This window comes from Wyeomyia smithii, chromosome 1, assembly GCF_029784165.1.
Source record: "Wyeomyia smithii strain HCP4-BCI-WySm-NY-G18 chromosome 1, ASM2978416v1, whole genome shotgun sequence".
Lineage (NCBI taxonomy): Eukaryota > Metazoa > Arthropoda > Insecta > Diptera > Culicidae > Wyeomyia > Wyeomyia smithii.
In genome coordinates this window covers 135631135-135653526 of record NC_073694.1, presented here as the reverse complement: position 1 = coordinate 135653526, position 22392 = coordinate 135631135, and the positions used below count along the sequence as shown (strand labels likewise).

Below are 22392 nucleotides of genomic sequence, written 5' to 3'. Positions count from 1 at the left end.
TCTAACACATATTTCTTAGTATCTTCATACTCCGAAAATTCTTCCTACTTTCGTAAAGTTTTTAAAAAAATATTCCAGGTTTTGAAGTGTAATCTCAATTAAATCCGCAAAAACGCGTAAACTCCGAAATGCGAATAGAACGAAATCGGCAAATTGCGTTAATTGATTGCATAATATAGGTCTTTCCGGAATCAGGAGGGGGAACTGGAAATTTCGGACTTCCACACGTCACTTTGAAATACAATATGGCGACTTTTCCAGAAACCGGAAATCGCCATCTTGGATTTCAAAATGACCACGGGCGTTCCGTATTCTTGGCATCATCCCGACTCAGGAAATGGTAATATTGTGCGGTATTTGGCCAATTTAGACTCTATCCCAAACACCGGAAGTCGCCATTTTGAATTGGCACATAGGATCGATTTCCAACCTCTTGACATCTTCTCGATTTAGAAAATACCCATATTGGGTGATATTTGTCCAATTTACACTATTTCCAGGAACCAGAAGTCATCTTTTTCAATGTGCAAATGACTTCTGAAGTTGATCGGTTCCAAAAAAATCACAAGAAGGTTGTATGCAAAGCCACGACCGCAAGGTTGAAGTAGAATACTTTTACAAGAAAGATAACCTGGCTGCTTGCGTGTCAGTCATTTTTCTAGTAAATAAACGTTGACCGTTCATTGGCAGTATTGTAATTTCTTTTTGTCTGATATTTTGAATGAAGTTCATTGGATATTTTTAAATTTTTGGCAAATGAGAAGTTGAAGTGCTGCCGAATTGTAATATGCACATTTAATACGACATCATAAAACGGGAACGGAACAAAGGCTACGGTTATGCAGAACGCGAATGCCGGCGCGATGCGATTCGCCTTACCGCGGTGAAATGTACAGCTCTTTTTAAGGCGAAGTAGAGCTATACATTTCAACAGATTTCGTCTTGCCGAATCGCATCGCGCCGTTATTTGCGTTCTGCATGACCGTAGCCAAACACTAAGCGCCGCAAACACGTAATAATAATCAGAGTATGCATGTAGATGAAGATAATTAACTTTGGATTATAGCGCAAAACGAGAAAATATTAACTCTTCAAATAATCATTTGTGTTCTTCAAATTTCAATTGTTCAATTTAATATCCGTTGAAATGTTTGTTTATTATCTGATGAAGCTCTTATATAGGCCAAATGATGCATTTCCAATTTACTAGGTCCATAACTCTGCCGACCGTGCTTGGGAAAGCGCGGTATAACGACCAATCAGAGGTCGAATTTTGTGTTTTGACAAGGCTTAAGAGTTTTCAATAGTACAATAGTTCGAATGATAAAATTGCAATTTCATGCATTTGGTAGGAATCTTAGAAGATTTTCTAATCGATTGCTGCAAAAACGAAGGAAATCCATCGAAAACTAACCGATTTATTAGCATTTGAAATTTTTCTCACTTTTTTCAGTTTTAGATTTTCATTTTACATCCCTATGTAGCCGAACTGCCTGAGAGAAATATTCTAATTCAAAATTAAATCTTCATTAATTCATTTGTTGTCCTTATAAGGACAATTGTTCAATTTATCATTGATAGTGAGGACTAAGGCGCACGGTCAACACAATGAGAAAGGTGTTTTCACATTGAAAACTAGACACGGCTTTACTGGAGGAAGTGTTGGCAAATGCATCTACCGCTAATACCACCGCTATCATACGAAAGCGCGTCGTTCCATGTGGGGAATATCAACAACGAAAAATGACGCGCGTCTAAGCATAACCCGAACTGTTTCGCCGTGCTGCTCCCATTTACCTTTACATCGGCCTCAGGGAAGTACCGGCTGCATCTGCATCTACCGCTGAGGATGTCACTATACTGCTATTGGTACCAAAAGCTATTAACTCTTCAAATAAGTGTGGTATTTGTTCTCAAAAGAACAATTGTTCAATTCAAAATTGGATTTACGCAATCGCATCTCTGTAATATTACCGACAATAATATTCTTCTGAACAAACTGATACAACTTTCCCATTAGGCCTCTGCAAAATAGACGCGAAAAGCGACGCGAACCGATTCGCTCAGCTGTAGGTTAATGTACAGCCATCAGTAGAGCTGTACATCAACCTACGGCCGAGCGAATCGGTTCGCGCCGCTTTTCGCGTCTACTATTATTAGCACTTCATGCAAGCCTGCTGCTAATGCTTCCCGCTACCACACTGAAACAGCATTTTAGTGAAGGGAGTGTCGTTGCATCATCTGACCCTGCTACTATCGATGCTGATATACCCCTACTATCCGTAGCCATGCCACAGTTGTGGCCGCCATTGGTATCCGCTGTACCTGCATCTGCTGGCCCTGCTGCTATCGATGGTGAGATCCGCTGAAACTGCTACGCTTATTCGCAGCCATGCCACAGTTGTGGCCGCTATCCGCTATCGATGGTACCCACTGCTCGCTCCCGCTGCTGCTAAGGGAGGACTGCTGTCGTCGCTGTTCAGAACTATTATGAGCGGCTTCGACTAAAACAGGCTCTTATATAGGGATGAAAATAGGAATGAATTATTTTTCGTACGTGGTAGAATGATATAACTTAAAAATATATGTGTCTTCATTCTGGTTCAGAGCGATCATTTGATAAGCTCCACCTCTTTTTTCAGTTTCTAAAGTTTTTCCTCAGTTTCGTAGCACGGATGCACAAAAATGATTTCTTGTGAACATTCTGTCGAGCCGGACCGATAGCACTCTCATTGAAGCAACAAAATAACATGTTTCGTGTCGTGTTGCGCAGTTTCGTTGAAGAAAATGTTCCCGTCTCCGTGTCGCATGTAAGCAGATTATTGCGTCCAGTAGACAGTAGATAGTGTATCCAGCGAATAAACACCGATGGTGCTCTCACACACGCAACGGTTTTAACCCGTATCTTATTGCGGTTTGTAACATCAAGCGATTTCGTTTGCTCGCTGTTGCGTGTTGCATCATGTTGCAACTTGGCAGCTGGGAGACGACGAAATTCTGTTTACGCTGATTGATTGAATCGTCTTCATATTAGCTCTGCATAGTCGAACTGACTGCTTTTGTGAATGCGTTCTAACAGGGCAGTTTATTATTCAATGTCGGTTATGCTGATCGCAGCGTTTGCGCTGCCCCTACAGTGGGGAGTTTACTAAATAAAGTAAAAATTAGACAACTGCCCCAACACGGGGGGAATAATGGCTGTCTGGCGACACACGCTGAGAAAAACCGCGCTGCTCCTGAGACGTGGTGGCCAACCACAGGGCTAGTGCTGCTGCTAAGGAAGGACGACTGCTGTTGTCGCTGTACACACGCTGAGAAAAACCGCGCTGCTCCTGAGACGTGGTGACCAACCACAGAGCTAGTGCTGCTGCTAAGGAAGGACGACTGCTGTTGTCGCTGTCTAGAACTATTATGAGCGGCTCCGGCTGAAACAGGCTCTTATATAGGCCAAATAGCATGTTTTCAATTGCAAGGTATATGATCCTGTCGACCGTGCTTGGGAAGCAAGCATATAACGACCAATCAGAGCTCGAATTTGTCGTTTTGTCAAGGCTTGACTATTTTCAATAGTACAATAGTGTGAATAATAAAATTACAATTATCTTATTTTGGGAAGAATCTTAGAAGATTTTCCAATCTTTTGCTGCAAGAACGAAGGAAATCCATCGAATACTAACCGATTTATTAGCATTTGAAATTGGACATATTTTTCACTTTTTTCGGTTTTAGATTTTCATTTCACATCCCTATGTAGCCGAACTTCCTGAGAGAAGTATTCTACTTCAAAAAAAACATAACGAGCGACATTTGCCCATTCTTAAGTCGAAACTTAGAAACAAAGAAAACATTATTAATAAGATCAATCTCGTTACGAAACTTCACATTTATATATAAGAAGAAGAAATATGATATACGGTGCGCAACTAATTTTTCGGTATTTTTCAATATTGATTGCGCCAGCACTAAGTGCTGGTCGATTTTGACATATCTGAAACATGATAAACCAATCTGAAGCCATCTGAAACCACTTAGTCACGTTAACTGTGGCGTCATTAACTTTTATTTATTTGAAAATACCTAATTTTATGCCAAATAATCGTCATTTGCGGGTTTGCGAAAGAGGTGCTCTGAGTAGAACAACGATACGTTATTAATTCCGTCGCTTAAGACGTTGATGACTGTCCGCGTGAAAGAAGACCTGAAACCTTCGAAGACGCTGAATTGGAAGCAGCCTTCTGAAAAGGACTGTCTTTCCGTGACAGCCAATTCTAAACTAATTCGGCTCTCATTGTATTGCACAACTCTCCCTGCTCCTCATTCCGCCGGTATTCTGACCAGAAATAAACGTCGACTAAATATCTACTACCAGAACGTCAGGGGGCTGCGGACTAAGATCGATAACTTCTTGGCTGCTTCGGACTCTGGTTTCGATGTCATTGTCCTTACCGAAACCTGATTCGACGACCAGATTCTATCGACACAATTGTTTGGTAGCTCGTACATCATTGTTTTCTGCAATGATCGTAACCCGAGAAACAGCACAAAATCCCACAGTGGGGGTGTTCTCCACGCTGGTACCAGTTGCTTTTTAGACCCTACTGTTATCTGTGACACGCTTGAACACCTATGGATTAGGCTTAAAACTTCAACTGGGACTTTTAGCATCAGAGCTATTTATTTACCGCCGGGTCGAAAGGCAAATGTGGCGGACATTAACAATCACATCGAATCGATAGGAGCGATAATATCTAAGTTGGATGTCTCTGATAACGCGATTATATTTGGAGACTACAACCAGCCCAATTTGGTCTGGTCAAGTTCATCGAATGGGCTCCCGATCATCAATGTTCAGCAATCGTCTCTTTCAATTCATAGCTCTATGTTGTTGGTAGTCAGCCTAAACAATCTTACACAAGTTAATGCTGTAGCAAATCGTAGCAATTGCGTTCTAGATTTTGTTTTAGTTGGTGACAAAATTGCCAGTGAAAGTACTGTGTGTATCGCTCTAGAAACACTATCGGTTCTTGATCCTTATCATCCTGCCCTTGAAGTCTCTGTGGAACTACTGCTCTCGAAATATTTGAAGACATCGTTGACTTGCAAAGCTTGGACTTCAACCACGCTGACTTCGCAACATTGAGCGAAACAATTTTGGTATTGGCTGGTGATCCCTTGAGATGGCTGCCTGTGTGGACGATGCAGTCAGCTTTTTTTGATGAAAAAGTCAATCAGGCGATTATTAGCTGTGTGCCTTCTCGCCGACCTGTCAAAAGTGCGCTGCCTACGAAATTTAAAACGAAGAGGATCTCATGCTCTACGAAATTACCGTCGCTCCCATTGTTTTACTTCAAGCGCGTATTTAGTCTTGCGAGTAACCGTTATCGGCTTTACAACCATTTTGTTTATAAGCGATATGTGATTCGTACGCAGAATTGCCTTCGTAGGAATCCGAAGCGGTTTTGGTCTTACGTTAACTCTAAAGGGAAAAAGCGAATGTTACGATGCATTTAAATGACACGACTAGCGAAAAGATACAGGGTAAATGTGACCTCTTTGTGGAACACTTTGAAGCTGCTTTCAACAACTCAGTGGCATCTCATTCACAAATAGCAGATGCTGCCGTAGGTACTCCGGGGGATGCAGTCGAGTTTAGTTTCTTTGAAATCTCAACGAACCGAGTTAAAGCAACCATCGACAAACTGAAATCTTCCCCTTCGGTTAGTCCAGATGGAATTTCTGCCTGTGATTAATAATGCAGTGATGCTCTGATCCATCCATTGACAGTTCTGTTCAATGCTTCTTTAGCACCACGTAAATTTACCTTTTGTTGGAAATGTTCCGTCATGTTCCCTGTCCATAAGCAAGATGACAAGTCTGACATCGGAAAATATCGTGGTATCACTTCGCTTATTGCTCAAAGGTGTTCGAGATAATTATAAACAATGTTCTTTTCGCCAGCAGCCAAGGGCGGACGAAGACTGATTTGAGCTGCAGGCGAAAATTAATTTTGGCGCCCCCCTCCATTTTTTCGTTTACAGTCAGGTTTTGTTACGCGGGGGATACGTATCTCGCAAAAAAAAACGTGTAAAAAACCGCGGTAATTCAAAATTCCGCGTAAAGTAAACCACCAAGATAGGTTTTAGGAAAAACCCGAGACGCTGCACAACTACTATTCGAAATTGTCCTTTTTTGACGGTTATTTCTGATCTTACGGACGGCGAAGGATTCTTTTGACAAAATATTTTACTCAATAAATATTCAGAAGTTTTTGGTTCCCAACCTGCGTTGACTCGAAAACTCGTGAATTTTTTTTTTAATAAGTGCGGTATCGCGTAGAAAACTACGTTAATTCGACAATTCGCGTAAACCTCGTAAAATAATCCGCGTTAAAAAAACCGCGTAAAAAAACCTGACTGTATATCGATAGTTATGTTCGACATCGGACCTAAATTCCAGAAAATCCGGTCCGAAGTTTTTCCGGCTTCAATGTCCAATTTAATTCCGGATCGGACCAAACGGACCGGACCGGGTAATGTTTCCGGAATCCAGAAAGCCCGGTTTAAATCACAACCAGCAGACTTACAGATATCTTCATTTGCATTTCTATGAATGTGCGTAATTTAAATCCAAGTAACATATTTTGAAGCAAATAGGTATATGTTGGGGTGGCAATGACAGTATGGAAAAAATTTCATCATCGAATTTCAAAAACCGTATGTATATTTTGTTTACTGGCTCAAAAAACCATCTATGCAAAATTTCAGCTCATTCGGACATAATTTAGGAGAGCCTCAAAGCGCTCGAAGTTGTGATTTTTCAACCCTCGAAAATCTACCAAGGGAGGAGGAGTACATGAAATTGGGGAAATCGAAACTTTTTTCCGTTGCCAAATATCTTAAAAATACTTAAAATGTCGAGATCTAGTGTTATCTCGAAAAAATATGTTTATTTTTTCTTTTTTCTTTAATTTATTTAATTTATCGTAATATCTCTAATAGTTAATAAAAGCGTAAATCATGTTTTTGTTTTAGTCTTTTTAATTTTTTTAATTATATTGTGGATGGAAAGATAGAATGTGTTATGTTTGTTTGAAAAACCAAGCATCAATAAGCAAGCAAGACAGAAATCTAATATTGGCAAACCACGATAGCTTAAAATTTTGGGAATTTCCTAGAACGCCGACAAGCTCATACCAACATAATATTAACTGTAATCAATTTTGAACATCACTAGAACTTAGCATGGCCTGTTGACAATTGGCGTTTTTCCCAATTGTTATTGTAAAAAACTTATATTAAAAATCTTTAAACACTCGCTACTCGCTAAATCAGTTCAGCAGTAGAAACTAATGAAAAAAATATGAAATTGAATTAAGAACAAATTCAGTTGACCCAAAGAAACTTGACGAAAGAGCTTCCAGTTCAGTCGATCAAGGCTAAGTTTCGTAAAGCTCTGATGATCATGAGGAGATCATCTATTTTAATAATCATGACTCCTCATCAACTACGTGAGAGTTAAAAATAGCAGGCTCAATTAATTGTTGGCATGGTGTTTGTTATAAAAAGGAACATGTTTGTCAAATTTACAACGATTTTTGCAAGTTTTCATTTCTGAAAAATCGCAATGATTTTAGTAAATGCACTCTATAAATTTTTTATTGCGTAATATATTTATTTTTCTTAGCTAAGTACTTACTAAGTACTAAGTACTAAGTAGTTACCATTTATGTCACTTCTGGCATGTTTGGAACATGTTTGAATTAAGTGAAAATAATCAATGTTCAATTTTTTTTTTGCTTCTCAAAATTTTACCCCTTTTCGCTGTTTCAAAAAAATCAAAAGTACATATTAAGTGGTTGAGAAACAACGTGTCACCCTAAATTTGACAAAAACAACACTTTAAGAAGTCAAGTAAAATTTCACAACAAAACTCGTTTTGAATTGTTTTAATACAATCAAACTCAAACACACATAATAGCCTTTATGATTTATTTTCATTAAAATAACGCTTGCTCGAAAAAAATGACAATTTCCGTTCCTAGACTTTGGGCGGACCGAAACAAGCTTGTCCCTATTCTTGACCGAACTGGACCAAAATCCAGACCCAACTTTCCTTTCCAATTTCGCACATATTGAACAGTTGAGAGCGTTTTTTATTGACTCGATAAGCAAGCCTGAAAAAATAGCCAACTAAGTTTGCCTAACTTATTATTGTGGTGCAAGTTTTGTTTTTGTTTTTTTTTTCAATCTTTTCGCTCCCACATTTGGCGCCCTCCAATGATTGACAAGCAGGCTACCGCCTGCTTCGCCTTCGCCTTTATCCGCCCCTGTCAGCAGCCAACACTACATTTCCACTGATCAACTTGGATTCTTTCCGAAGCAGTCTGTCTCTACCAACTTTATTTAATTCCTCTCCACGTGCTTCAAAACCATGGATACTGGTGCCCAATTGACGCTGTTTATACGGATCTCAAAGCTGCGTTTAATTGAGTGGATCACGGTATTCTCTTAGCATGGTTGGAGAAAGTCGGCGTATCTCCCGCTTTCGTCACCTGGTTGAGATCCTATCTATCTGATAGAGAGCTGTATTTTTAAATCAGCTCGGCCCAATCTCAAACATTTTACAATCCTTCTGAAGTGCCCCAAGGAAGCAATCTTGGATCATTGCTGTTTGTACTTTTCATTAACGAAATGGATACAACACTTTCATCTGGCTGCAGAACGTTTTACGCGGATGATGTGTAAATTTATAAGTTTATCAAGAGCTTTACAGACTATGTCGAAGTTCAGAGGATAGTGAACTGTTTTGTGGAAAGGTATTCTCGTAATTACATGACTGTCAGCATTTCCACATGCAGCATTATACTTAAAATGACACCAATTGTATTCGACTTAGACTTGTCACAAAATATCAAAAAAAAAAGGTCGCAGTGACGAAAAAACCCAACACGGAAAAAAAAATTCGACTACACCATAGCAGGACAGTCTTTGCAGCGAGTAACTCAAGTTCGAGACCTGGGTGTTATGCTAGATAGCTCTCACACTTCAACTTCAACTTGTGAAGTAATTTCGAAGGCGAATAGACAGCTAGGACTTATTTTCAAAACTTCTGCTGAGTTCATGGATCCACTATGCCTTCGATCTCTGTTTTGTTCGGCCATAGGCCAAAATTACAAAAAAAAAATTTTTGTTTTCTGGTTATTATTGAATTAATGGATCGGTTATAAACCTGATAATGAAGGAAAGCTGTTTTTGTTGGCCTATTTTATGAACAGTTTACTTTTGAGCACGAGATAAGTGAAGGTGTTCGACAATTGCAAAATCAGTTTGAGCAGACGTGTTTTTTTACATTGTGTACATATCCTCTGTAGAACAAATTCAATTGCTTCATTTGCTTGTTTTCTTCATAAGCCTTCAGAAAACATGTATGTTTTGCTATTGCGGTGTTGTTTGGATAGGTATGTGCTAAACTAAAATCATAATTAGTCGTAAAATGGAACGTAGTAATAGAGTCAAAGAGCTCCACTCATACTTGAATCCATGTAAACTTTTAAATGTGTTCCGCACGAGATACTGTCACCAAATTGCTACCAAACGAAAGATTTAGGACTTAAAAAAGATTTGCTACAGGTTCCAGCTGCAAGTATTTGCATCTAAGTAGATGGCAAGTGGCTAAAAATGGTTACTTTTTCGTTTGAATTTTATAGTTTTTACATAGTTTTTTAGAAGGGTTGTGGTACATGCAGCTCAAATTTACAAATTTGTTCTTTAACATTTGTCTATATTCGAGTTTTGATATTTGGTGTTGAAATACGGGAGTTCCCTGAGAAAATATCAAATCTGTTTGAAGTTATTCCAGAAGAATAACGTATAAGAAGAAAAATAAAACTTTGATCGCTTTAAGGGGTTCACTTAACGAAACCAGATTGTGCTTGAATTTTGCATAAGGACTTTTTTCGAGGAGGAAAAACTTTTGAAAGCTGCTGAAGTTCAACGGTTAAACTTTTCTCTATATTCGATTGGCACCCTATTATGCATGCATAATAAAGGCAATGCCAGAAAATTGAAACAAGTTGGATGATGGCTGTCCCAGAAAAGTTTGTTATAGTCGAAAAACACCTAATTCTGCAATTCCAGTAGTTTTCATGAGCAATACTGTACAAAAATGATTTTTGACCGCCCTTGCTATACAAGTTACTCGGTAAACAGTTTTGTAATAAAATTCTGCACAACTTTGCAGAAGAAACTATTCGTCTAACAAGTCACGTTCAAAAGTTAGGTGTGGCGCCCTCTATATGGTGAAAATTGAAGCGGGTTGCATTAAAGCATATAAAGGACAATAGTAAACGAAACAACTTTCTAGAAGATACTGATAATATTGGACTTCAAAATTTCCAATTTCCGTCCGTTTCTAGATTTAGCCCCATTGTGGTGTCTGTTCGTTGAGCATAGAAACGGAAACGTAGTGTACGCGCCGGTCTTTGTGCTATAAAGAGCGCACAAATGCATGCAAAAATCGGTAACTTCAGTTGGCCATATATTCAAAATTACAAATAACGCACTGTAGTTTTGTGTTTTTCTGTTAGTCAGAAAGGTACTCTATCGATAAAAAGAAGCTTGGATTCGTTTGCGCCTTTTCGAGTTTCAACTCAAATAAAAAAAGCCTTTAAAACACTTTTTTCCAGTTTTTATTCATGAATACTGTATAAAATAACCAATATATCACTAGAAATTGTTCATCTTGATTTACCACGTCACTTACAATTTCATACAGTCATGTTTTAGGCCTTAGAGTTGAACATATGGATGAAAAACTGCTTTTAAAAAGCCTTTTTAGAAAACGTCTTGTAGCTCTGAAATCTCAATTTCTAGAGGTTTGAGGTATTCAGCAAACAGTTTTGTAATAAAATTCTACACAACTTTGCAGAAAAAACTATTCGTCTAGCAAGTCACGTTCAAAAGTTAGGTATGGCGCCCTCTATACGGCGAAATTTGTAACTGATTCCATTAAAGCATATGAAGGACAGCAGTAAACGAAGCAACTTTCTAGAATATATGGATAACATAGGACTTGAAAAAATAATTTTGCCGTCCGTTTCTTGATTTGGACACACTGTGCGCTGCCAGGTTTTTGGGCTTGAAACACTTGACCGACGGCGCTTTATCACACAGGCAGTTTTTGTGTCAAAACTGCTGAAAGGCTAAACCGATGCCCCGAACATTCTCGTTGAAATTCATCTTTACGCCCCTGAAAGAAATATACGCCCTGTATCTGCGATCGCAAAGAACAGAGTATGCGCAACAAGAGCCGATTAGATTTATGTGTAGTACTTTCAGCGCTGTTTTTGAGATTTTTGATTTTACAATTGCAACTAAGACTTTTCGAAACCGACTTTCTTCAAGACGATAATGGCTCCTTGTTTTAAAATTTGTATGTACTAAGACTTTTTTTCTATTTCAGTCGATCTGCTGGGTCTTTATCGTAAACACCGCAAACCTCTGCAAAAATCAGCGTTTTGGGGAAACGGCCATTTCTCTACAAATAATTGGTAAATTTTATGAACAAATGTGTGTTTTTTTTTGTTGTTGATTAACATTCAACATTCAGAAAATTACTTCTTTTATGCAATAAAAAAGGTTCTATACGCATGAAAAATACTCCAAATTTTTCAAAAAGTTCTACCTTACCCCTTACCCTTACACATTCCCTAGATATTGCGCACTCCGTTTATTACTAGTTCAATTTGATGGCACATGGTCTGGATTTCATGGTTTTGCTCATATGAAGACATCGAAAAATGGCTGGATTCAAGGATAGCCTCGAAGGACGAACACTTACATCGTAACGGTGTTCAAGCTCTGCCAGAGTGATGGACTATTTTAAATGATTTATAGCTTACCTTTTTTTATTTTTGTTTTTTTTTTTCAAAATAAAGATGCATTTTCATTGAAAACAGCGAGAACTTAGTTGTGCATCTAATGTATAAAGCAATTCGAAAATCGGCAAATAAATAAAACGAAAAAACAGGGAAAATTGATACTGCAAATTCACTTGATTGATTGTAATGAGAAAAACTATCTAATCATCATCCAAAACGTGTAAAATCGGCATCGGCGTAAAAACGCGTGAAAAACTACTTTATTGTTTTCTTTTTTTTTAAAAAAAAACCTCATTCTAACCTGAGAATAGGTTTTAATATAACATTCAATACTCACACTGGTTTGAATTAACTAGAAAAGGATGTTTTCCTATTTTTCCAATACTGTGAGGATTTTTAGCGAAGATTGATATACGTAATTTGATAGCGTTAAAAGAAGGACCGGTGCATTCTGGATTGGACAACGTATTATACTGTATTTCACATATTCAACTATAGCATTTACGATTTCAGTCTAAATATCCAACAATTAAACATCTGTGCGGGTGGATTGAGAATATCTACCATAACTAGGTATTTACGGCTTTACACCTTTCACAATTTTAATTATTTTTTTCCGACAACTAACACACTTTTTCGGCCGTTTACCAAAAATAACTATGATCCCATTCGCAGTAGCAGACTCGCAGGCTATCAGGAAGAGTGATCCATAAACTACACGTTGGGAACGGCCATTCACAGCAGAGAACTAATAACTCACGTCGTAAATTACGAAAGAGTTTTCATTTTTAAAATTTTGGAACGGCACTTTCGATTTCATTTTTCAACGCCGCCAACATGTCTAAGAGGTTCTTAACTGCTGCTGCTGCTGCTCACTGCGAAGATCGCCCACGCGCACACGTCGTTCACCGCTCCGAGCAGACGACAAGTTAACGCGAATTGATGCTCTTCCCGGAAATCTGCAGTTCCCTTAACGGTTGAAACACTCCACCCACCAGCGCGCTATAGTGGCGGTATCGCCTGTAAACCGTAAGATGTTCCGATCCCGTACCGTTGGGTATACAGTTGTAAAAGCTGATTTACGTTTCCAGAAGCAAATATCTTAGAAAGATCATTATTTGTAGGATTTGTTCTGGAATTTATAAAATTCTGATCTGACTAACTCTGAAGTAACGCTTCCAAATAATGTCATATTTAAATGTTCAAAAAATACATCTACCTTTCACGTGCAGGTGGCGCAACATTACTAATTATTTAATATTAACGCCAGTTGTCACCACGAAATAATAACGAACTAGAATTTATTACGCATCATGTAACTGCAATCAGCAGAAAAATGGTTCTCGATCTTCGAAAAGAAACATGTTGTATAGGTATTACAAAACTTTTCTATCGGCCAATGCGGAATTCGGGCACCGGACGGTACACACAGCTGCCTTTTCGAACTGAAAGGTGAGTGTTAGCAAATGATCTCTTTCTCATTTTTCTACTGCTACTGACGTACTTCGACTATAGCACTTCCTATGTTTATGATTCTGGTAGAACGGTAAGCTGGTGTTGCCTCAGAGGGAATCCCGAATTTACTTTCAGGAACTCCTAGCTGATGTGCAAGTATAATTTTAAGATGATAATTCGACCTGTTCCACCGAAACCTATTCCATTATTCTAATTAACACAGTTTATTTATATTGTTAGATATGTACGCCTCGTTTCTAGGTGCTTCCATCTCCTTTCTGATAAAATCGATTAAATTACTTTTTCATTATTTAATTTTTATTTTGCTTAGTTTGACTAATGAGTTATTACATACTTTTTCGACAAACGCCGTTTAATAGTGATCTGGGATGTTAGAGGGTTTACTAGCATCAGCTCATTATACACTTGAACGAACACGTTTAACTCTGTTCACATCTCTGATTTTTCTGACAAGTTTGCATTAATTTTTCTCCTGTTCGGAAGCTGTAACAAAACGTAAGCTTTAACATTTTTTTTCGTTTTTTGACGTTAGGCTACGTCTTTGTTTTCTATACTGGGGTACATTCTGTAAAGTTGGAAATGAAACTTGCAAATGTTTCGTCAGATTTCAATCGATAATAACGGCATAACCACATGATGGATAACAATAACCAATATGTTGTTGGATAGATACAATGTTGGACAATTTTGTAATACGCTAGATATCATTATTATTTCATTACTCAGCAGTATAAATTGATAAAAAATTTCATGGACAAATTTATGCGAACAATGAACCAATCACATGCGAGTATACCTAGTAAAGTCGACATAAATAGACACCAACTATTTACTGTGAGATTCTCTACATCGGTATAAAATGACAGAGTCTCCCAGTCCCAACATGTCAATTAATATTGACTTCCATAAACTTAGACTAATTTGATGTCTCGAAGGTAAAGGTTTTTCGAAAAGTTTTAAACAGCACACCTTACCAGGGCTCTACACTTTCGAAACAAGACAATGAAACTGAATATTTCGCGCTGTCATTTCGATTCGAACAGTTTCATTTTCACTTGATTCCTTTCGGTTAAGATTGAATTCGACAGCATGAATGTGTTTGTTCAAAAGGTGTCGGCTTGTAGTGTTGCTAAACGACTGGTGTTTAGCTAATCTCTTGACATGCTTTAATTTCAAACACCATTGACACTATTCCCAAAAGCCTCATACTTAACAACCATTTTTGCCTTTCTCCTAGAAAGGTATAGCAATCACTGCAAAAACTAAAGGTATAAAAGTGCTCAAAAGGGCCGAATGTCGTATATCACTCGACTCAGTTCGACGAGCTGGGCATTTTCTGTATGTGTGTGTGTGTGTGTGTGTGTGTGTGTGTGTGTGTATGTGTGTGTATGTGTGTGTGTGTAACGCTCTCCCAATCTCACTCGATTTTCTCACAGATGGCTGGACCGATTTCAATGAAATTATTGCAAATGAAAGGTCTATTTGCCCCATAAGACCCTATTGAGTTTTATTGTAATCGGATTTCTAGTTTAGAGGTTATGTATCAAAATGTAAAAATCACGAAACATCAATATCTCAGAAACTACGCAACCGATTTGAACGAAATTCATTTCAAATGAACGAGCTACCTAAAAAACCCTCAACCTTTGAATTTCATAAAGATTGGACATGTGGTTCAAAAGTTATGGAAAGAAACGTGTTCTCGAGACTATTTAAGCTCACTCATGTTTCTCAGAGATGGCTGGACCGATTTTCATAAAATCGGTGTCAAATGGAAGGTCTAGTTGCCCCATAAGACCCTATTGATTTTTTTTTTTGCAATCGGACTATTACTTTGCCTGTTATGTTTTAAAATGTGAAATCCAGCTATTAAAAATAAAATATTCACAAAACTATTAAAACTCACTCACTTTTCTCAGAGATAGCTGAACCGATTTTCACTGAATCAGTGTCAAATGAGAGGTCCAGCTGCCAAATAACACCATATTCAATTTAACTGTAATCGGACTGTAACTTCGTCTGTAATGTATCGAAATGTGAAAATCACGAAACTTCATTATCTCAGAAACTACACAACCGCTTTGAACAATATTGATATCAGATGAACGGGCTAGTTAAGGGTTAACTGATGAATTATAATTGAACAAGTGGTTTCATGATTTGGCTACTCTATACGTTCCCATTTCATTCGATTATAACCGAACTTAAGCAACCGTTATATATTAAAATGTTAAAACAACGAATTTGTTATCTCAAAGGTTACACGACTTATTCAACATAACGTGGCATCAACATAACTTAAGTGTGGTTTCGTACTATTTGAACGTTCCCGGTATTGCTCGTGATGAAATTGTTCGAAATTAAAAGTCATTTCTTTTATTTCGCTTTTTTTTTAAGCACTAACATTACGTCAAATATCATATTTTATACTTCAATTACAACATCAATATTTTAGAACCCAAAGAGTGAATATACTTTTATTGGATTGAAGCGTCCATGTAAATTTATTTTTACAAATAATAAGTTTGAATGAGAAAGGCTGGGTCTGACCGCTAGGTGGATTAACTTAGGTTTTTGTCTTGATTCAAGTCTATAGAAGGAAAAGAACAAAAAAGGTGTCGATGGTTGTGAGGTGGCGTGATCCACTCACAACCAACCCAACTGGTCTAGATTCAATCCTAGCCGACACCGGGAGATTTTCTGAGGCGAAAAATCTCTGGGATCACGCCTTCCATCGCATGAGGAAGTAAAGCCGTTGGCGCCGGTCCGATAATAAACGGGTCGTGAGTTAGGGTCCTGGGTGGAGTCGCCTCCCCGGGCGTCGGTGATTGGCACAACAACAGTGGCGGAACTAGACCGACGGAAAATAAGCGGGAATAAAAAAAACCACTTGACTCTATTTGTACCCCAAATACGCAACCCAACCAATCTATCTCAGTGTCGCCCAACCGAAGATTTCTTCGAGATTTTAAGTTCCTTCAGTGTTTAAATAACTGGAGATGAACGAGATGCAACAGTTAGGAAAATCGGAAGGCTTGTTACGGACGTTTATCAAATGTTTTTTCTTTTCTTTGATAATAATTGTATCTTCATGAGAGAAAAATCATTTACTTTTTTTGACAGTAGTAGGGAAAAATTCCAAAATTTTTGTTGTCACCCGTGAAATAAAAAATAAGCCGTAATGTAGTACAGCACAATAGTCGTTTTAACAACAGATGTAATGATTAATCACAGATGTCATATCTGGAAATGAATCTGCAATTGTTCATCATAAGTAGTTCCAACAACTTGATCACGCTTGCCCACCAGACAGATTTCAAAACATTTTCATCAAACGATCGTTGTTCCAGATTAAACTCATTACTGCGAGTACTTCTTTTACACAAACTTTTTCGTTAGGCGTCGTACACAAATTACGTAGCGCTAAAAATCTAAATTTCAGACCAATATATAACGATAGGTAACGTTCGACATGACTCCACCCCTAAAATTACGTAACGCTGATCAGCCTGACCCCCCTTCTGAAATTTTCAATTTCGAGCATACATCACAGTTACGTAACTGTCTCTTCTACACCCCCCCTCCCCCTTACGTAACAATAATAAACGCAGACTCAACCCCCCTCCCCCCCTTCATGCGTTACGTAATTTGTGTACGACGCCTTAGGTTGGACATAAAATTGTTTAACCAAACATTAACATCACGGCCAACCGGACCCACTAACATTTAAATTAAACTGAACGCCGAATAAAATCGTCCAATTGGACAGAGGGCTGACTTCGACAAAACTCTGGGTGATTTTTGGTTTCCATTCTCGCTGTCACCCGCTTGTGACTCAAACGATGTTTTTTTCAAACCAGACGCTATGTCTATGCTATGGCCACAGACTAACAGACATAACACTTCAAACAAATTTTCAATAAAATCATCGTTCGGACGATTCCGGTACTTTACGTTAGTAACACTAGCACCATCTGCGTCATGTATTTCGACATCAGCGCCAGCGTTACTACATGTGTCAAATGGGGAACCACAAAATATGAGACTGCATGACAGCGCCCCAGACGGCGTTATCGCGTGATGGCTGTTTTTCGATTGGAAATTTGAAATGATCGTTTTTTGTGGCGATGGAGCTAGGTTCCAGTGTTACGTCTGTTAGTCTGTGCTATGGCTTTCTCCATCCCAAAACGACCTAAGCATGAAACATCTGTCAAAAAATGACCAAGTGAAAAATAAGACTATGAGCTTAGTTCCGAAAAAGGGGTTTTGACTATAACTTCAAATTTTGGGAGTATTTAAAAAACTTCAGGTATGAGCGCTAGTAACACTCAACTCAACTAGGGCTTCAGCCTATACTTGGACACATCAGATTTTTTTCCATTTTTTTTCCATTTCCAGTATCGTAAAATAAACAGTTCTGATATATTGGTGCGGTGAAAGCCAAAAATTCTGTTTTTCCTTAAAAAAAATATAAGGCTCATACAAATCCCGAACTCTTTTTATGTCCAAGGCTATCAAAGTTAGCCAAAGGGAGGGCGAAAAATAAATAACACCGAGACGAAAACAAACGAATATCTTTGATAAAAGTTTGTTTACAAGTTACGACGTTTGTAACTTGCATTCAAATAAATGATGAAAAAGAACCCTTTATTCTTGTTATTAATCATTTTGCTTGCCTTTTGACGTCATTCTCGATATCACTGGATTTGTTTGTTGCTAAATTTAGCATATACGCTAAAATGATGCCTTATTCGTCTCGGTCCGACCCATTGGCATCCCTATACCGAGTAACAGTGAATGACAATGAACTCATGTCATGGGCTCAAATAAAATTGTGCCCGCTGTCAGCAGTAAGATAAAGATGTATGCAAAGAGGCGGTGATATGCTATCTCGTCTACACATATGTTGAGATGTTAGCCATTGAAACATGTCGCGATGCCATAGGGGTGTCTTGGTCAGACGGCCGATGACAGCTCATTTTGTTTATTTATACACACTCACAGCTCTGCATCTGTTTCTTCCTCCCTCCCAGGGTAAAACATACGAACTTTTGCCTATATAATATACTATAATCAAATCTGCTTCTTTTCTTTTTTTTCGAATCTACTTTATCATTATTAAAATCATGGCTGTATAGTGGTCCGTAACAATATTCTTTCATGTATTTTTTATCTCTTAATATTCATGTCAACACAAAAAAGGTGACAACTTTTCGTACGTCATGAATAATTGTCATAACATATTTGATCCCTAATTTTTTTTTTTTTTTGTTCAGTAAACTCCAAAACTTGGAAAATTCCACGGAGGAAGATTCCACCAGCTGTCATGTATCGAATTATTGCTTAGCTATCACTTCAAACGAAAGAAAACAGAAGCAGTCAACCGCAACGTAAGATCGGAAAAAAATTTCCACTTTCTTGCAAACGAACCCAATGGGAAAATAACTGGTTCATTATGGCGAGACCCTCAAACTGTCGATACAGATACACTATGAAAAAATATCCCTCCAATTGCGAAAACGCAATAATAACCACAACCAAACAAACACAGAGTCTTAATAGCAGTGCCTATCTGAACATCTGAAGCAGTCAGTAATCGCCCAGTCGCTTTCCAACTGATTTTCAGTCGAACCATCAGCTCACCGCATGCTTTTTTCAACCCACCAATTTTCCAGGGTGTTTTCATGTAACTGGAAATACAATCGAGCAGACAACCAGGAGACAAAACAGAAGCCATCTCGATACACCCGCTGGGATTGTGTTATACGCGAAACATGTACGTACAAAAGCACAATCCGAGCTCGTGATCACCCAATTTAATTTGTGGATATATACCACATTGGCAGGACTCAAAGCACTAAATATTGTTTCTGGAAGTGATCTCGCTATTTTGATTGACGTGGGTATTGCCGTCATTTAGCGAATGGTCGTTGAAGGATTTTAATACTTGCGAACTAAAATTTTAGCACGAACAGGAATGCGTATAAAGTCAAAATTTACTCAACGTATTTATTCACATACGTTACATTAGAACAAGTTGACCACGTCCCAGGTAATTGAAGCGTCGAAAATAACTATGCCTTAGTTTAGATTGGGAGTAGGTACATTTGTAAAGTAGGCAATGTATGTTATTTTTTCGAGGATGCGAAAAATGGACACAGGCTGAAGGTGTGACTTAGACTTAGCAAAAATTTCCCTCGTCCATTTTCCCTCGTCTGGACGAGGGAAATTTTTTCTAAGTCTAAATCACACCTTCAGCCTGTGTTCATTTTTCGTATCCTCGAAAAAATCTCGTACATTACCTACATTACAATTTAAAATAAGTAATATGACAAAAAATGTAATAAGTTTCATGAAGTGGGAGTATATTGTTTTGTACCAGTGAGCTTGGCTATAAAATATAGCAATATAGTCATCCACTTCATTGTTGGACTTTGGATTAAAATGATTACCGGATAAGGCTTTTCAACAGGTAGAAACGTGCTGCTCAAATTCCGTTACTTATCTGCACCGTATTCGACTTTAACCAAGTATCAAGTGCTTATCGAGTGACGTGCGGTGCTAATTCAAAACTCTACTTCCTACTCTTATTGTGCTCACAATTCAATTGAAACAACATCCTATAAACTGAAAGTTTAACATAAAATTCACACACAAATGCGAGTGACGGTGTTTTTAATAAAAAACTAAATCATAAAATAGTTCATCTGAAGAAAATCACACTGAAAGCGACACTTACCAACATGCGATAGGGAGGAAAGTTCTGAATCTGAAAAAGGAATCGAAAAGAAAGAAAAACACAAAACACAAATTAGTCAGTGCTCTACACAAAAGCGTTAGTGATAGGTATGATCATTGGCGACACTGTGAGTGCAAATATGAATATTAAAATAACTTTCAATGGCCAGCGCGACACCACACCCGTCTTTAATCAGTACCTCGCATTACATTAGTTGAGATGTTTCTCCAAATAGTTTGTCTTGTCAAAAAAAATGTAATGGATGCTGTTGTGGCATGTTCTCTGCAGCAGAATAATCTCCTTTCACCGGTTCTCGTAAAGAAGGCATGCTCGTATCACGCGTCTGCAGCCTGATTAATTTCTAACAGCAAATAATCTGAGACAATAGCAATAAAGGTGAATATTTGACTGATTAGAAATTGATAGATCCCAGGCGGAATTCGACCTCGATTTCTGGATTATCTAGCGATAGAATTAGCTGGTTTTACTACCACTTAAACCCTCAAGTAGAGATCCAACTATGAAAAGCGGATAGTCGGGAATGTAGGAACTCGATTGCACTTGAGGAATAATGCAATTATGAAACACAATGGCCAATCGAAGAGTTAAGCGATCTATAAATAAACCAGTAAATTGTTGATAAGCGTTCCAAATATTTACTACTGAAGACTATCAAAACTGAAGACTATCAAAACAACATTAGGGTGATTTGCTAATCACAAAACGAATTTTGTATCATTGTTCAAGTTTAGGTAAAATATTTTTATAGTTTGTTTCATAGCTTATAAATTGTGCATCACGAGATCTAAATTGAAATGTAAATTGTGTGTGTATTTAATTTGCTATAATAGCATCTGAAAAAATATTACGAAGGGAAAGGGCTAAGAAAAGTACATTCAAAATAGAAAAAAAAATCCTGTACTGTAAGTTATGCGCTACTTAACGTATTCGGAAGACAAATTTACCATTTTTTCAACACCCGTATTATTCAAATTTCCTACCTGAATAACGTCTGTTCAATTTCCTTGGAGCTAACTTTTAATTTTTTCACTATTTTACTTATGTGAATTACTTCAAATTTTTCCGAAGCATATGAAAACACTAAATCCCGGGTACCGGGAATAAATAATTTTTTTCGAATAGAGAGCATTTGAATGCTTACGTGTCTTACCTGTGAAGATGATTCCTACGTTGATTAGCTACGGCCCACAATCAATCACGCGTATTGCACTTACTTTAAGGTATTGAATTATTTATTTCAGGTCGAATTCATTCACGGATTCAAAAAAATATTATCAACATTGATCATAAATGAAATTCGTCATATTTAGTGAATAACTTGACAACTTTATTATTAAGGTCCAACCATAAAATAGAAATAAAATAATAAATCCTTCCAACAAAAGTTACATGAAAAATTTTCAGTTTCAAAATAGAAAAAAAAAATGGACAGAGTTTCCCCGTCCCAACAGGTCAATTTAAGTTTGCTTCCATGAACTTAGACTAATTTGAAGTCTCGAAGGTAAAGAGCTTTCGAAAAGTTTTGGAACAAGCCTTTCACTTGAACAATTTCTAAACCTGCTGTCAGAGCATAATAAAAACTGATGTCTTGAAAGACAACAAGCTGGTAAAAGCAACAATACCGTACAGTATAATATACATATTATGTGGAGCAGAGGTTGCTGGTCTCTCGTCGTCTATCATTGCAGTGGTACACGATTTCTATTTCCGTGAAATCAAGGAAAAACTGCAATGCTGCTGCTTTTATTGTGATTAAAAGTTTATGTCATGAATTTGGTTACCTTTAAAAAACATAAACTACTTAAAAAAATTGAGCATTTTTGCAACGGTCATAAGATTTTCTTTTGCATTTTATCTTCGATATTCGTGATCGAAGGAGTAGATTTTTGAAAATACAAATTTATAGAAGCTTAAGAGCCAGCGAATGCTTCTGAATATCTTGTCGATTCACTAGGATCTATTCAGAATCTTCGTTCACATTTCAACATTGTTAGATGATATATTTTTGTTTTCAACTAAACAAATAATATTCTTACGTATATTAGCTGTCTTCGTAATACAGTGAATGTAATTGTTGGCAAATGAGAAAAAAAATTGTCAAACAAAAAACAGAAATTAATCATTTCGAACTTTAACTTCCTTGCAATTGTTGATTGTTATGATTTTTCGCTGGAACTTGTTGATTATTTTGTTTAACATATCTTCTTATGTTTCCCTATGAGTGAACCCATGTAACGGCTTCCATTTTTTTTCCATAATTAGATTTATGTAATAAATT

At 37.5% G+C, this 22392-nt stretch overlaps 1 protein-coding gene across 1 annotated transcript in view; it reads right to left on the bottom strand.

Moving 5' to 3' along the window:
* Positions 1–22392, bottom strand: part of LOC129717217 (optomotor-blind protein) — a 219182-nt gene that overhangs the window by 76811 nt on the left and 119979 nt on the right. The window contains exon 4 of the mRNA XM_055667072.1: positions 20094–20123. Within this exon, the coding sequence (XP_055523047.1) occupies positions 20094–20123 (30 nt within the window). The remainder of the gene's footprint in view (positions 1–20093; positions 20124–22392) is intronic.